At 38.1% G+C, this 17,638-nt stretch overlaps 1 protein-coding gene across 1 annotated transcript in view; it reads left to right on the top strand.

Annotated features, from left to right (window-relative positions):
• Window positions 1-581: 581 nt before the first annotated feature.
• RXFP1 (relaxin family peptide receptor 1) overlaps window positions 582-17,638 on the top strand; it is a gene marked incomplete at both ends in the record, with an annotated part of 45,047 nt that continues 27,990 nt past the window's right edge. Inside the window, 2 exons of the mRNA XM_084203852.1 lie at window positions 582-630; window positions 16,858-17,013. Of these exons, the coding sequence (XP_084059978.1) occupies window positions 582-630; window positions 16,858-17,013 (205 nt within the window). The remainder of the gene's footprint in view (window positions 631-16,857; window positions 17,014-17,638) is intronic.

Genomic DNA, 17,638 nt, shown 5'->3' with positions numbered 1-17,638 from the left:
AAATAAATTACACTGCACATTTCTCTATATTTCAGTGTGTCTGGATCGCTACAAAGGGACTGTATTTATAAATTTCACTTCCCCTTAGTTGAAAAACCTCCAGTTTTTATCTAAACTACAGAAAACATTTGGTTTCAAACAGATTTGACTAAATAAAACTACGCTTCTCAGACATCTTGCGGCATTGCAATTTTAGGAAGAGGGAAAAAAGAGAAGGAAGAACGATTGGGCTATTGATGGCAGCTCTGGGGACCTGGCTGTGTTCTGTGCAGCAGCAGCTTTGCTTGGGGCAGAGCCGTGTCCATGCACACAGCCCAGCCTTTGCCTGCCACAGAGCACATCCCAGCCTGCAAGGCAGAGCCTGAGTGTGATCCTGGAAACTTTCACGTGCCTGTGTGCCGGAGAGGGGGAGAGAGGGAGACCTAGAGCAGAGGCGAGTAGGGAGGAAGGCAGGGAGAGAGGGGAGCTCTCCTCACACGCTGCTGAGGGCTCTCGGAGGCAGCCTGTGCGTGCAGCTCTCCGGCTGGTGTTCCAAGGACAGCACTCACTGGCTTTATTCATTGAATCCCTGGAGCACAGATATGACACCCAACTGCTGCTTCTACGTGCTCTTGCTCATTGGTACCAAGGGTAAGTGTCCCTGGCTTCCTTTCTTCTTTTGAACATTGCAGAGCAGAGAGCTGATAAACTTCAGGAGCGGATTTCTTTTAAAAGCTGCGGTACCTCGTGTTATTTTACATCTCTTCGTGTCAATTATTTTTAAATAGAATGGAAGTGAAATGCAGTCTCTCAAGGTTACTTGCTACACGGCAGGATCAGATGTTTTTTGCGCTTAATGCCTTGAATGTTACTATTAATAGTTATGAGCTGAAATTTAAAAATGAGAAAGAGCTTAAACATTGCATAAATGCTTGCTGTAAATATTTATTGAAGGTACCTGCAGAACTGACTTAACTCAGATGCCATGAAATCCGCATTTTAGACTCAGTTCAGTAGTTTGAAGTGGTACTGTGCAAGTGCTACTAGAATAGGTAGTTCTCAGAGAGCAGAGTACGTTCAGGTAATGGGAATTTTTAGCATGATAGGCAGTATAACATGCAAGAGGGAGACTGAGTTCAATTTTAGTTTTCCTTCAGATGCAAATCACTTCAATGTGATGGCAGTTACACCAGACATGCTGCTTACTTGAGCTGTTTTCTTCATTTCATTTGAGTACCCTGTTTTTAAGTGCTTCCTATGACTTGGTAAAGCTGCCCCTGTGAAGCTGCTGGTGCTGATCTATATGCTGAAAGTTCCTAATGATTATCATTTTCTTTAGTTGTAATTATTAGTAATTGCTTTCTATTGCAAAATGCCAGTACTAAAATAGTGTTTCATTAATTGTATCGATGAAAATGGCTACTCTTTATAATATGGAGAGTTTTGTTAAAATAGTAGGAGCAAAAGGTTGAATTCTGTCATCTTTTTTTGTATTGTGCAACAGCTTTCCTGTTTCTCTTTCCTGTTTTTAAATGAAATAATTTTGGGTTCATATGTTCATAGGATGCTGCTTAAGATAAGATTTGTAAGAGGTATTATTGCCCCCACAAGGAGTTTGGGAAATAGAGCTCCATAGACAGCTATTTTTCTAGTTGCAGAACTCAGTTAAATCAATCGAAAAACTCTAAGTAGTTCCTGTATGTTTTAGAGGAATACATAATTGGAAGCTGCATGCATGAAAAAACCAGTGTTATTAATGTATTTGGAATTAAGAAAGCAACAGTAATGATGTAGTATCAAACCTGTGAGCAAGGTCTGGTTTCAGATGCACCTGCATTTTCTGTGAGCTGTAATTCAATATTTAAAGTAGTACTTCCAGTTATGCAGAATAAAGGCTAAGTGTTTTCAACAAATTAAGCCTTTCACATTACTGTTTTCTATGCCAAAACATTAAAACATAGAAACATTCATAAAATATGTGCAAATTGTTGCTACAATTTCTGCTGTTAAATTCATCTCTGCTATGGAGTTTATCAAACATATTGGAATGTATTAAAGCACACTGAAAAATAGCATAGCAGAGGAGGACTGTAAATGGCTACAAGCCTACAAGGTATGATGGCCAGTACCTTTTTAGGTTTATACATCAAACATAGTGTATTATAAGAAAACCACATGGCTCATCTAGATGTGTTAAAGTGAGGAGTGAATTCATAGATTGAAGCACATTCATGCCTGGAGTCTCTGGCACCTGTTAGTGCTCTGTTTTGCACCAAAATTAGCTCCTGTTACTGTCACACCTCCTCACCTTGCTCAGTGCACAGTTCACAGCTTCACTGCCTTTCAGAGTTTTAGCCAACAATGCAAATGCAATTTGTTGACACCTACAAGCTGACTGATTTCATCTGCTCAAGCCTTTAGCGTAGCTGGTATTAAACATTCCTGGAGTAAGAATAGCTGTCCTTAGAAATTGGATATTTTTTTTCCTTTTTTTTCTTTCTTTTTTTCTTTCTTTTTTTCTTTTTCAGTGGATGGCTGTATGTTCAGCTGTGTTTTGTTGTGGAGGTTTTTATGTTTGGTGCTGGTATTTTTTTTTTAATTTCTACAAAGTCACATATCGTTCTAATACTTTTAAAAGTAAAATAAGGAGTATATATTGTACAGATTCAACTAGTTTGATTTACCCACATCCATTCAAGCTGTGTCCCTTTAGTTTTCCATTTTACTCTCTTCCTTGAGATTCTTCATTGAATATTTTCTTTCATGTATGAGAAACCTTTCCCTCCAAAATCTAAATGATCAAATTAATTCAATCAATCGAGCTTTGTACATACTGGCAACCACCTGAGCATCTTCCCAAGTGGAATACACTGTCCCAGGTAGAGCTTTCTATGAAAACAAAGCAGCATCTGTCTCATGGTTTTTCTCCACACAGCAGCAGTGATTCTAGCATGGAGATAAGTCAATTCAGACTCCAGCTGTGGAACTGGCCGTGCTGGGTGTGTGGCCAGGATGAACTTCTGCCTGGGTGGGTCACCCCCCTTGCAAAGCCAGCAGGTCACTTCAGGTGTGTTGGTGGCATTGCTATGGCTGCTGCTGCATCTTTTCTCTTAGCAGAATACTCAGCTGTAGCTGCTGCAACCGCAGGTTGTGCCTCCAGAGTGCCTTTGATTGGCTTTCTGGGACAAAAGCTTTTTTATCCTCCTGGACCTTGGCTGCGTGACAGGATCTCAAACAATTCATTTATCAATCATTAAGCAAAACAGAAGAGCATTAGTATTGAAAAGTATTCAAAGTGAGGTTCCAAAGGGATTTGGCAGGCTCCTTGTGAAAAACAATTACAACTCTTACAATTTTAACCCTTTAGGCTCTGTGCCTCTCCCTGGTGCTTGCAATCCTATTTCTGCTTCTACCTCCAGCTCCTTTAGCCTCCTCCTTCTGGTCTCCCCTCATGCTTTTTCCATCCTTTACCCTCACTTTAAAATGCCGAGTACAACTTTCTTTAAACCATCTGAATCTCATTACTTGTTCTGGTACTTCATGCAGGTGACAGCTGTTTTCAAGGCCAAGATCTTTTCCACCAAATGCTTTCTGTCAAATGTGGGAAAGAGACAATCCTGAATCCTTCAGAAAATTGCAAGTTTATGATTGTGCTCCTGTTTACATAGTTTGTAACATATTTTAAGATTCCTTCCAGATTTGTAAATAGGAAAGTGAAATTATTTCAGCCTTTGCTCAAGCTCAAATAATCATTGTGTAATAATAATATTTGGTTATGTCTTTCATTTAACTTGGGCATTAATCTGTCTGGCTTTCCTGTAGTTAGAAGAACAATATGCATCTTGTGAATCTACGTGTGCATAACATGAAAATCACAGAAAATTGGGGATTCAAGCTAGATTTCCTGAGGAAAATTTACTCTAGTATCAGTTAGAGGGTAGTTAAAAATCTACACAATGGTAAAACAAAGCTTTGAAAGTTAGATCCTGCAACTGCTGCTTGGGCAAGAGTGTTTTCATCTCTTTGTTAGCAGCCCCAGGAGCTACCCAAGTTGAAAACCTGTATTGGCTGTTTATAGCAACTCTACCAGGCTTGAACCATCTGTTCTGAAATTTTATGAGCGATCTGTAGACCTTGAGCAAGAAGACAAGCAAAACTTTCCCAAAATTTTTTCTGAATATGAGGAATTGGTAATTTCCCTACATTGGTCAATTTGGATAATCTTGTATTAAGCAAAGCATTTTCTTAAACAGCAGTTTTGAAGTATCCCTGTACAATATCACTGTGCTGAGAGACAATCCTCTGACAGGCCACCCTGCTAGAGCTGATGAGGCTGCTCAAGCCTGGCTGCAGAAAAGCAAAAATAACCTTTTCTGATAGATGTTACTTGCTGCTAGAGACCAGTGTGACACTCAGAGGATCTGCCACCAGCCATCTCAGCATGAGCTTTCTCTTGAGTGCCATGACTTTGAAGCCATCAAATCAGACTTTGAAATGGCTGGTGCCAGGCTGGGAGGCACAGGGAGCTGAGAGGATCAGGAAGTCATAATTGCTGTGTCTGAAAGACAGAGGAGGTGACAGTGTATTGGGAAGGGCTGGAAAAGGACAAGGAAAGCAGAGACAAAAGGGACAGGTAGATGGGACAATGGAACAGAGAGCTGAGGGAAAAGACTAATGCTACTTAGAAAGGGAAAAAGGGAAATCAGGAGGACCATTAGTCCAGGAGAGTAGAGATTGAGGAAAGGGATGTGAGAGTGGGAGCCAGCAGGGAACAGAGAGTTAATTAAAGGAGAAGGACAGGGAGTTCTGAGAGAAGGGAGTGAGCATCTGAAGAATGAAGTCAGAGGATGGTGCGATCAGAGCTGGGATTCTGTAGAGAAAGAAGGGGATGAGATGATGGGGAGCAGACAAAAAAAGGATGGGAGTGAAGCAGCTGGGTTGAGCCTGAGCAGAAAAAGAAGCTGTGCTTGGTAGGGTGAGCTCTGTACTACAAAGCCAGAACGAAGCCCAAGATTGTCCTGTGACTCACTGGCTTCTTTCAAAAGGTCTCCTTCTGAGCAGCACCTCTGCTCAGAGGCTGGTAATCAGCACTGTCAGATCACTCTACCCTCTCAAAAAACAAAGGTCTGGAGAGCTAAAGGTTCTGAACTAGTGATGAAGCCTGCTGTCCTGTTATAAAATGCTGGAGGGAAACTGGTTTCCTCCTCTAATAGTAAATGTTACCAATGCCAGAGAAAGTTATTAATTTTGTAATCTCAGCGCTTAGGAATTTAGGCAAAGGACACAATCTTAATTTGTGCTATGTGCCCATCCTGAATTTTCTTCATGTTATAACTCCACAAAAACACATGCTTTGTGTCCTGCATTAAAAGGATGAATCAAAAATTATGGTAAATTATGTGATCCCTCTTTCATTTGCTGTAGAAGATTAAGATAAAATGTGGATGAGGCTGGGGATTACAAAATGAAGGCCATTTCATGAAGGCAACTGAACTCTGCTGTGGAAAACTTTTCCTGTTTTTTTGCTCTAAAAGCCTTACAAATGGATAATAATTATATAAAAGATTTTCTGGGGTTTTTGGTTTGATCATCCTGTGTGTTCATAGCATGATTCCCACTAACATCTGTAATAGCTGTGCCCTAAATACTCTGTGAAACTGATTCAGAAAGTAAAAGCCTCAAATTAGCAGAAACCCTTGCCATACATATGTTAATGTCTCAGCTCCCCATCTGAGCAATAATATCATATTCTAAACTGTAACCTAAGTAATCTCTGAAGACTTAAAAACGGGAACTCTAATTATTGTAGCAGTATGAGGAACTAATTAGGAATTTAAATTGTAGCTTCTAAGTGGTTAAACTAGAGCTAGATGCCAGTAATAGACAGGAAAACTAATCAAAGCATAGATGAAATGCCTTTAGTAATATATGGAGGTGTGTTATCAGAAATGTACGAAATGTAAAGATCTGGAGTTTGAATTCAGGTGTGGATTATGATGTTGCACATAAAGTGGCTGTGTGTAAGCAAAGAAGAGTTGCAGAGTCTTGTGCTCACATCCTGCTGTGTCTCCCCCAGTGCTCGTGAGGGATCCAGCATGCAGCTGACTGGTGTGGCAGGGCAAGACAAATACACCAGGGAGAGAGACTGGTGGGAAAACAAGGGGGTGAAAGAGTCTAAGGAGCAGCCAGCAGTGGCCTGATGGGGAGATGCAGCCCTGGGAGCGCAGGATGAACTCATGCCCTGGTGAGAGGGTGAGCTGGCAGTGGGAGGAAGAGCCCAGCAGCAGTGACCCTGATGCTGAGGGATCTGTGCCTGTGAGATGACTTAGCAGAGCTTATCCAGAGAGGGTGTTAAATCACCCAGTCCCCTGCAGCGCAGCTCGCTGTGTTCCACCCGGCTGTTCTGCATCAACCCTAAGGCTTTATTTGGTCAAAATGGTTTGTCTCAGTCAAGTCAGGGCTTCCTGCAGAGAAAAGCAAGTGTCAATATGGCACTGGGAGTGGGAGAGACTGTGCAGTCACTGAGAGTCAAAGGCATGCACAAGTCTGTCAAAGCAGGTGAGCATTACCTCTTTCTCCTCTGTTCTGCAAAAGAAATAACTGGCTTGACCTGGGAGAAGAGACTTTTCCCATCACAGACCTGACTGTCAATGCTATGCTCAACATAGGGTATTGCCTAGAAGGGTAGAAGTATTAGAAATATATTTTTGCCCTGATTTTTTTGTTTTGGTTTTTTTAATAGATAGGAATAGATCAGCTCTTCTTTGGAGCAGGGGAAGAGCAGAATCCCTTAATGAAACTGCCCACATCATAGTTAAGCCAAAATTTGTGCGTATGGGGAAGAAAATGACAAAATTAATGAATTTAAAAGCCACATGATTGAATGGGTTGATTAGTCTGGAGTACTTTATAGCAATACAGTTGACAAAGATAATCTGCATTTTTAGAAGTTTTATTCAAGAAGGTCCATCTACCATAAAAATAGGCTTCTTGACCTCATTGTTTTGACTCCAATTCCATGTAAAACATGTGAATCAACTGTTACGTAGTCTTAGCTAGAAATCATAGACACTGGTTTTCAGACACAAATTCTTTTCTAGTAATCAAGTAACACTGCAAACATTTATAAATACTACTTTTTCTTCAGTATGGATTCTCAGCACCACGCACAAAGAGTGCAGCCACTTTCTACTTTTTCCAAAAACATATCAGAAACAGGTATTAAATAGATGGTTTTTCTACACCCCTAAGGCTTAAATGTCACATGAGGTCTTTCTTTTTCTTAAATTGGTTTAGCAAAAATCAAACACCTTGTACATCTTCCTGTTCCATCACCATTTGGTTAAATTTTCTTTTTTTCTTTTTAAATCTTCCATTTGCATATTCACTGCTTTCACATCATCATTTAGCTAGATTGGTTTCTTGGTTTCTAGACTGGCTCCACAGAGCAGGCTCTCACTGCTGGCAATGAGCAAACACAGTGTCAGGAGCAGACACCATCCTCTCTTAGGTTAGATGAAGTGGCATGAAATGAAGAGGAGGAGGAACTCTAGACTATGTGAAGGTTAAATCCACATCAATCCACACAAAAATATTGCTTAGCCAAAGTTCATCCAAAATAGAGCTACATTTCTGAATGCTGTTTCTTGTTTTATTTTCTAATTTGGATATCCAAACTTCCAAATATGTGCTGCTAATGTGACATTTCTTTATGTACATTAATAAACACATAAAATCTACAAGATATATTTTAAAGACCTGTTGCTCTTAATCTGCATGCACATTTTGATAGAACCTGCATAAGAAGAAATAAGTCAGGTGTCTCTGGTCATGGGGTCCAAACAGCTGGATGACATGATCTCAGAGGCTTTTTCCAACCTAAATGAGTCCCCAGTTCTGTGGTTTAACCAGCTAACATTATTCACTTCACAAAGGTCAGGAATCCTATTAACTTGAGATAATTTCTGTTTTATGCACTTAACTGGAGTGTCACAACTTTTAGTGTTGAGTTATGTGCACTCACAGTGGAATACAGCAGAGATTAGAAAACTTGGGATATTTAAATCGAAGCAAAGATTAATGAGTCAGAATCCAACAATAATGCGTTTATTTAAGCACATTATGCAAATTGATTTTTCACAAAATAGTTCTGTGAGTTCTTAGAAAACAGATTTGCTAAAATATTTAACTTCAAAACAGAACAACAAAGTGTTCCATATTTTATAATACTTCAGGAGGGTGGAATCTCATAGGGCACAGGGCACAGCCAAATCTGAACTTGTAGTTCTAAATTAAATTTAAATTCTTAATAATTATAAATGGTTCTTAGTAACAAAGGTATGTGAATTAATAAAATATATCAGACAGTCCTGTCTCTGGCTGACCAAGAAATAATGTATTTTCATTGTTACAAGATTAATCTTGAGCGTGCTCCAGAGCTTCAATTCAAATTATGCTGGCTTAGCTCCATTGTAAGAACTATTATTGCAATTCTTTTAATCTTTACTAAAACCACAATAAAGGAAGAAAAAGAGAAAAAAAACCCAGGTTATGTTTCATATTTCAAATACAGCGTTAGGGCTCCCAAAACACTTTTTCTCGGTCTGGAGTCTTAGAAAAAACATAACTGAGATTATTTTTTAAAGACTTATTTGAGATTGTGCTACTTGGGAGAAGAGGAAAAATAGTGGAATCTGAAATTGTGGCTGATGTCCAGCTTGCTTAGCCTCTGTAGCAAAATAAGAGACTAGAGACTAAAGGGAAAGATAATAGAATCTCCACTGCCCCCCTTCAGGTTCTTTTCCTCAGACTGTTTGGGCTGGCTCTTCTCAAACCTATTTTCCTATCATCAGCACTGCAAGATGCTCATTCTACCATGTTGTTGGGGTTTTGTGGGGCTTTTTTCCCCATCCCAAGAAAATACCAAAGTTGGAATAAATTGCATAACTTAGCTATAACCTCTGTTTTGGGGTGGGGGTGTGAGTGGAGATGCTTTGCAGGAAAAGAATGGAAGGCAGGATTGCCCTTTCAGACAGAAGAAAAGTTAGGCAATTGGTTATGATCTTTTAGGTTGTTTCTGCCTTGAGGACAAGTTAATGATACCCAGGTAATTCTTTTCTGTTCTGTTCTTTTGCAAAATAATGTGTTCCTACAATCTGAATATCAGCAAGTAATTTCCATGTTCATTGCCTTCCTAGTTTCATTCCCCTGTCTCATTGCAGCCTTTTCCTAAGGCTTTGCTACAAGTACTTTCTGTCTGATCTGCTGGATTTCTTTTTGCTTCCATGCATGAATGCACATGTACACAAACTTCCTCCTGTATATGACATTGTGTCACGAAGTCACTTAAATCTGCCTTTTGTTTATGGAAACTTAAGAGAAATATTACAAATGTCTGTTGTTTGTAATTTAAATAATTTAGTTTTCACTAGTCAGTGTTTCACTTTTGCTTACTTTATGCATGGCTGACTGGATTAACTTGCTGAAAGCAGTAAGTCAGAAATTAATTTCCTTATAGTAATCTCTAACTACTCTCCTTATGCATTGAAATTCAGAATGCTGGTTATCTAGATGAGGTAATGATTGTTGCTTGAGGGGCACTAATTTATTGATAAACATCTGCCCTTAATTTTCAATTATCAGATTGCTCAGATTTAAAAAAAAAAAAAACATTCATTAGCATCCTACTATGTTATAAGATACCATAAATAAATAATTATTAAGATAATAAATAATTGTAAGATACCTGGCAAATACTGCAGTAGAAGAAACCTTTTGCCCTAGGATTACAAAGCTTCAAAAATGCCATTCCAGGTATGAAACTTCAGAGGTCTTTTTTAATTGGCTGCTTTTTTTTTTTTTAATTACATGTGTTTAAATTGTTACCTCATAAAAAATTACTTGCAACAAACCTCTTTTCTCTTTGGAGCTCGAAGAACCAGGCCAAACAAACTCAGTAGTGGTTGTGAGAAAGAATTAACTCCTGGGAGAGCAGTTTCCTTTATTTTGATGGGTAACCCTTCCCTTTCCAGGCCTTCCAGGTGGGATGGTGCTGACTAGTACAGCGTATTTCACACATTTGGATTGGGGCCTTCATTTCTGCTCTATACCTAACACCATTTGAACAAAACCCCAGTGTTTCATGTGGCCAGCTTTCAACTTGATATTGATCTGCTGTGAAAAAGAAATTAGTGAAATTGAGGAGTGACACTGAGGCAAAAAACACAGGGGCAAAGGAAAGCTTACCTTGATGTATTTTCTATTGGAAAATCATGTCAGAATATGGAGCTAGAACTTTTTTCTAAACAGAAATAATAGTCAGATATCATTTCAATTCTGTTTATTTGGGGAGAGAAATAAGAGGGGAAGTGGAGCAATAATTCATTGATTTGTGTCTTTGTTAGGTATTATGCTGAACTCTCATCCTCTGAGAAAGCCCTATAAAATTTGAGGGTTTGGATTAAACTTATTTTACTTCATATGGGGGCTTTTAGAGGTATTATCTCTTTCAGTTCTTTAAGCACTTATTCTAAGTTCTGTGCAATCAGAACAAAACAACAAATTAATAAAAGTTACAAAAGCCAAATGCTGTGGCAATGTGCCATGTCACCAGTCTGAGTTGTCTGGCAGTTTCCAGCCCTGGAGTGGATTTTTCCGGCAGTTAGACAGCAAGGATCTTCCAACCCCATAACTGCATTAATTAGACTGAATTATCTGTGGCATAACTGATAACTAGTGATGTTGTTGTGAGATTGGAGATGATATTTTCAAAAAAGATAGCACAAATTTTCTGCTTTGGAAAACGCTTCTGAAATGAAAACATTGTGTAATCCACAGCAAGATATGAAGGTGCTTTATGAAATTAAAATCCAAGATAATTACCAGATTGGCATGCAAGAGTCATTATATATGCATCATTATTACTAAAATCCATTTCACTATATTGTGTTTAATGGAAGCAAATATAAACTTAGTTGTGTAGTTCAAGTACTACATATTCCCAGAATGACATCTAATATAGTTTGCTAAAGATAAATGTAATACAATAAAACTGAAAGTGTATATCTGGTTGCAAGAGTAATAGCTAAATATTCAAAAAAATTTCTAGTGTTTTAGAAATGAATCTGTCATACTAAATAAGTGATACTGTGTCACCTGCACCCAATCAAACCTAGAATTAAAAATACAACACATATGCAAGAAATACATACATTTAGAAAATGTTATGGGCTTCAGGGCTGGGCAACTACCAAAGCAGAGGTGCAAACTGCAGAAAAGGCAATGTGGTAATAGCAGTTTGATTGCACTTCTGTGAATGCCCTGTACAGATATTTAAATCCTTTAAGCCACAGACACTTTGTCTCAGGGATTAATGCCAAAGAATCTATTGCCATTAGACCAAGATCTATTTTGATATACAAATTTTGCCCAAGGTATTACCCCAGGTGTGTGTACATTAACACTAAAGTACAAGTGTATAAACTCTGTTTTGGTCTTGCATGAAACTGGAATCTATTTTCAATATGCTATTTATGGAAAGTTTAAATTTTAGTTTTATTGACATTTAATAATATGAGATTCCTGTTACATTTTCCCGGATATCACTAGAAAGATTTTCCTAAAAGAAAATTTTAGGAGAGTCTTTATAAAATTACATGATGAAAAAGAAAGCATTCTTATTGATAATAAGTTAAATGAAATTATTCAGAAGTTAACTTTTTATTTCTATCCTTTAACATGATGGACTAATTTCATCCTTGTCTTGGTCATATATTATTCAAAAATCCTGTGTTTAGTGGGAAAAAGCTGAAAATTCTGAAAAACCAGGAAAATTCATCTAACAATGAACTGCATCTCTTCATTCACTTCTACATATTGTTGTAATGGTCAAATTCTGACCACAAGTTATTTTTTAAAAATATCTTTTTAAGTTGTTGTATCTTCTTTTCTGTCATTTGGTGATTCAAATGCATCTGATCAAAGCTGGTCAGTCACTAGTCACTGCTCTTCTTTGTTAATAATTAATTGAACATCTTGTGAGGTTAACTAAGTAAACTATTATAACCTTTTTCTGATGATTCATCTTTACAAATGAAGGTAACAGGCCTATGGGACCTGTTCTGTGTTATGGTAAATGTTTTCCAAAGCCATTTCATATGCCCTTAATTTACCATTCAGCAGAACAGGATATTTTTAAATCAAGTGTCAGCTTTAACTATTCAAGCTAGCACAAAAATTACAGGTGAAATCGATTTTAACTTCAATATTTTCTGAGTTGATTCTGTTTTATTAGAACAAAACATTCTCTATCCAAGCAAGAACATTTTCAGTCTCCTGTTTCTCCAGCACATCTCCCACTGTGTCTAGAAGTACAGAGACTAAAAAAAGTTATGTAAGAGTGGAAAAGTGCCACTGCTTTTGCATGAGTGCATTTGAAGAACTTGGGCTTTTGTCGGTAAAATAATTTCCCATCAGAAAAGTACAGGGTGGATTCTTCAGTACCATAATCATTCTTCAGTTCTTGGCATCTAAGCAGCCTTTTTAAAAAGCAATTGGATTTCCTCAATTATTTTGAAGTGTTAACTCACTTAAAGTGAGGAAAAACAAGTTAGCTTATTTGGCTGATGGAACTCATGAGTCCTTTTGGATTCACAGCACAGGACTTCACATTATTCAAATTCTTGAAAACACAAAAATACTTTTCTGGTATTATGATGTGCCTTTATTTGAACCTGTGTGTGACACAGTTGGGACTGGTGTGACTAGTGGGTACCTAGCCATGAGTAATGCCTTTGGTTTGTTTCAGTGCTCATGGCTCAGTCCCATCAGCCCAGAACTGCTCCCTCTACGGAGTCATCCTCGCATCTTTTACGGAACCTACAAGTCTTAAGTCTGCGTTCTAATAATGCACATGGGCCTTATTTGGTTTCTCAAACAACACTTGTGACCCAATCCCTGTATTTCAAAGAATGCACAAAACTAGCAAGCCTAATTAATCAATTCAGTTGGAAGCCAAGCCATGTTGTCCTGGGAACATCTTGTTCTTGGCTTTCCCAAATGCGTTCCTTCTTTCGATTTCATTTTATGACTGTTTAAAAAGGGGCCCTCATGTTCCTTCCCCAGTGATTCTGCATCCATGCAACAGAGTAAAAAGCCTTATCATATTTACTAGATGACAACCCAAGTCATGCTTATTCCCTTAGCAAAGGAAAGCAGAGTTAACTCAGTTAGGTATTTAAAGACGAGCAGGGAAAATGATCCACTTGCTTCCTCACCGCACACATCTTACAGCAATAAGCATCTCAAAGCAGCCAGTCTGGACAAGCTTAAAAAGTGCTCAACAGAAATTCTTGTTTTCTTTTTGAAAATTTGAGATGAATCTGGAGGATTGCAGGGGAGCCTAAATACACAACAGTCAGAAATATTTAATTTGCAGTATCGTGAACACACTGCTAAGGAGAACATTTTTCTGTATTGAGACAGGAGTCAGAAAAAAGATTTTTGTGGTTTTGCTCTTTGTACTGATACCAGTTCACCTATTTCTTTTCTCTTTTTCTTGAAACATTGCAAATATTTTAATATTCATGCCTAACATTATAAAAAGAAATTTTCTGGTACAGAAAAGCTGCAATATATGCAATTATCTCTTACGTCACAGGAAGCAGGAGATGATTTTCTCTGCGAGGTATATAAAGAAGAGATGCCTTTACTTGGTATCTGTAAAAACAAACCTTCTGATAAGCAAGTCTGTCACAGGTTTATCACTTTTCATCTTCTTGCAGCTGCTAAAAAAAAAAGAACAAACAAGATACAAGAAGAGTGGTTCAATTTTTTTCATAGTGGGAAATCAATCAAATGTAGAAAAGCCAAGAACTTTAATACCAGATCACAAAGATGGAGTGATAGATCATTATCTTGTCATGGTGAATGCCAATGTCAGTAAAGTCTGTATTTGCAAAACAATAACCATAATTTTTAATTGCTGTTGTTGCATTGCTATCTTTATCCATTTTCCTCACATAAAAGACTGAAATTTAATTTCCTCAATCTGAAAGATAATTGTTTGAATACTATCTAGCATTTTGCAACAGTTTTTACTGTCTTATCTCCTGTCTACCTTTGTAAGCTTTACCAAATATTTCCCCAGAGAACTGGGGGGTTTTCCAGACATAAATCTCCTGCAATCAGCAGAGTCCAAACTTCTGTCTTTTTTTGCATAAACAAAGTGATGTTAACAAGTCAGTGGACAAAGACCAGTGCTTTCACCGATTTTATAACTGGGATGAAGTTGTTGAGTTTTGAAGCTGTGTTGTCTCCTTTCCCAGGCAGATATTTACATGCCAGGGTAATCCAACATAGCACAAATGAATAATGCAGAGATTCAGAATAGATATCATCGAGGCTATAAATGTACTGAGAATTCAAAACATTGAACATCATGAGGGACTTGTTCTTTGTGGCAAAGTACAGATTTCTAAAATGCAACAGCAAATCTATTATTAGTTCAGGGATTAATATTATTTAAATAATTAATAATAATTTTTGGAACATGTGGTGAAATTCCATTGAATGGCACTGTGAGAAGATAAATGCTTTCATTTGAAATTTAAATTGCATGGAGATCAGCCCCTTTAAGCACAAGGTACAGATCAGTCCAAATACGTCTCCAGCGTGTAGGATAAAAAGCTTGACAAAATGGGTGAGGTTTTTTGATGGTCTGTTTGGGATGTTTTCATTTATGATGTTTTTTCCATACTGGTGTCTCTTACCAATGGTTTGGTAGGTACTCAGATTGTCACAGGGAACTGCTCTTAAGGGAGCCTCAGTTGCCTGCTCAGCTTTTTGCTAAGAGCCTTAAGACACTAAGTAGTACACATTCACTCTTTGCTATGTATGCCTACATAAGCTTTTCTTGCTACTTCTTTTTGGGTGAACAAGTTAATCATAATGTTCTGAATACAAGCAAAGAGCAGCAGAGAAATTTATGAACAATATGCAAGTTTGAATTCGCCCTGTGATTAGGATGTAGCTTTATTTTTGGTACAGTCTTAAGGAGCTTGTGATCGCTGAGTAATTGCATGGGTTACATGCTTGTGGATAAAAGCAAATCAACTTTTCTAAATCATTCAGTGGTGGTTAGCTGGAATATAAGAATTTCTATGCAGGATACTTCTGACAGCAAGGATATATTCTGTACATATAGAGGATATTTATCTCCGTTTGCTGCTACAGCTCTTCCATTCCATTTTTCAGAGTTTTAAAAATTGTCAAGGGCTTAACTGGAAGGAAGTTCTTCTGGAAGGGATTTTTTATGAGTCTGAAGTAATTTATAGAATTTCAGGTGATTTCTCTAAGTCCAAGAGAAAAATGAGTGCAAAAAATCAGATACTTTCCAAGAACATTCCTTGTTAATCTGGGAAAGTTGTGTGAAAGATTTATACTTTGTCTTTGAAACTAGCCTGGAAAAATAGTTGCATGATTCAGAATTAGCAGTTTACTATTTGAACAAGCATCACATCACAGTTAATAAAGTTTTTAGAGAGTATTTGAAATGCTTTAAGATCACAATGAAATTTAAAATAAAATCTGTATTTGATTTTTGGTTTTTTTGGTAACAGTACGCATTAAGCTAAATGTTACTTCTAATAAGTGATATTCCTTTTTTAAAGTGCTTTAAAAATTAAGTTAGCAGACCCTTGCAGAGAGGTCCTAGGTAGAGTTAGTGGGATTTGGAAGTAAAGAACACTGGATAGTGTTCTGTCCTGATGATGCTTTTCTCCATTTCCAACATATTGTGGACTGAACAAATTTAATTCTAGTGTAATTTTAAACCCTCTCCATAGTATTCTCTTGGGAAGAAGTTGGTCTTGTACAACAAGAAATCTGACTTGGCATCCAGCAATCCATTACAGAAGCAGTAGTTATGTCACACTTTTTTGGGGAAAAAATGGTGATGGCAGAATTTGCCCCTCAGGTACACTGGTGGGGCTGGTAAGGCATCATGCATCTGCAGATGTGGGTGATTGCAGCTGCTGCAGCACAGAGAGCTGAAGAACACAGGACAGGCAGAGTCCTCCAGCTGCTCTGGCTGTCCCTCATCAGCATCCCTCCACCTTTCCCCTCAGCACCCCTTGAATGAAGCTCTGTGTTCTCTGTGGGCTCAGCAGAACAGCACCTGTGTATCTAAACTTCACACTGATCTATCCTGACTGGCATGTCCACAGTTTTTGGATCAGACTGACAGCTCTTCTGAAGGATTCATAATTGGGCCCTTCATGATGTCTTACTAAACTTTCAGTAAAACTGTGCCATGGATTTCATCTTAATTGCCTTGCTTTTTTACATCAAGTAGTTTCTTTAAAATTGGAATATAATCAAACATATATAGATCTGACTTTGTATAAAGGAGTTTATCTATCTGGATCTAAAATTTCAACACAAATTAATGTCATAGAATGGTTTGGGTTGGAAGGGACCCTAAAGATCATCTAGCTCCAGCCACTCTTCTGTGGGCACGAGTACCTATAGCTTATCTGGTATGTTGTTATGATAAATAGTGAAAAAATCCTTTAAAATGGTAGCCTTAGGTCATTTGTCTTCATTTTGATCTTATTCTGAGGAAGAATAGGAAGGAATTACCTGTTTGAGAATTACCTGTTTGATTTATATCAAATGAAATTTTAATCAGCTAACAATATAGAATATTTTTGCCAAGTTTAACAAGTACTTCATATACTGTTTTTAATTTCATGTCCAATGAATTAATACATTTTTGTTGCTTTACATTCACATTCAAATGTAAATGAGTACTTACAAAGGCATAATATCAAATACCTGTAAACACATCATAAAATAAACATTTTTTCTGTTCCTGTTTAGTCATCTGTGACTCTCTGGAAGATCACGTTTCTGGAGCTGGCACCAGGTGCCCCCTGGGCTACTTTCCATGTGGCAACATCACAAAGTGTTTGCCCCAACAGCTGCACTGCAATGGTGAGGATGACTGCGGCAATCGGGCTGACGAAGACAACTGCGGTACGTGGCTGCGACTTGGCTTTGTGTCCTGTAGTCACTGAGACCCAGGCAGGGCTCACACCAAACAGGAGGCTGTGGAGTGTCAGCAGCAGGAAAGTTACATGCTTTGCAGAGGATGCAGGAGGTCAGCTTTAGGTGATAAAGCCACCCTCTTTTCTTAGCAAACCATTTGCTCTGGAAAGAAGAATGGGCCACATTTTTCTTTGTATATGGTATCAGGCGTCAGTATCCAATTTTTTCCCTGCTTTGAACTTCTTTGTACATTTCATTTTGATGTCTACAAATGGATGGATGTGATCTATCAAAGACTGTTGCTGAGGAGAGTTAGATGTGTGCTCCAACAGAATTTGTGAAAAGCTTAATGTGACTTAATGCAGGAAGCATAACTTAGAAGAATTTTCAAAGTTTTCCCAGAATTATTTATGCCCTAATTTAAGAGAAACATGTGCATCTGTAAGTGTGCTGTGCCAGCTGCACTACCAGCAGCTTTGGTGGTTGGAAATGTAAAAATCCCTGGGCGTACACATAGTCAGGTCCCTTGTGCATGCTGTTTTGATCCTTGTCACTCCCAGCCCCTCTGGATGGTGATCTTGACTTGTCTTGTGGGCTCTGGCTTTACCTCTGC

Source organism: Fringilla coelebs (genome assembly GCF_963513975.1).
Source record: "Fringilla coelebs genome assembly, chromosome: 4".
In the NCBI taxonomy this organism is placed as follows: Eukaryota; Metazoa; Chordata; class Aves; order Passeriformes; family Fringillidae; genus Fringilla; species Fringilla coelebs.
The sequence above is the reverse complement of the archived record's forward strand: the minus strand, read 5'-3'. Positions and strand labels throughout refer to the sequence as shown.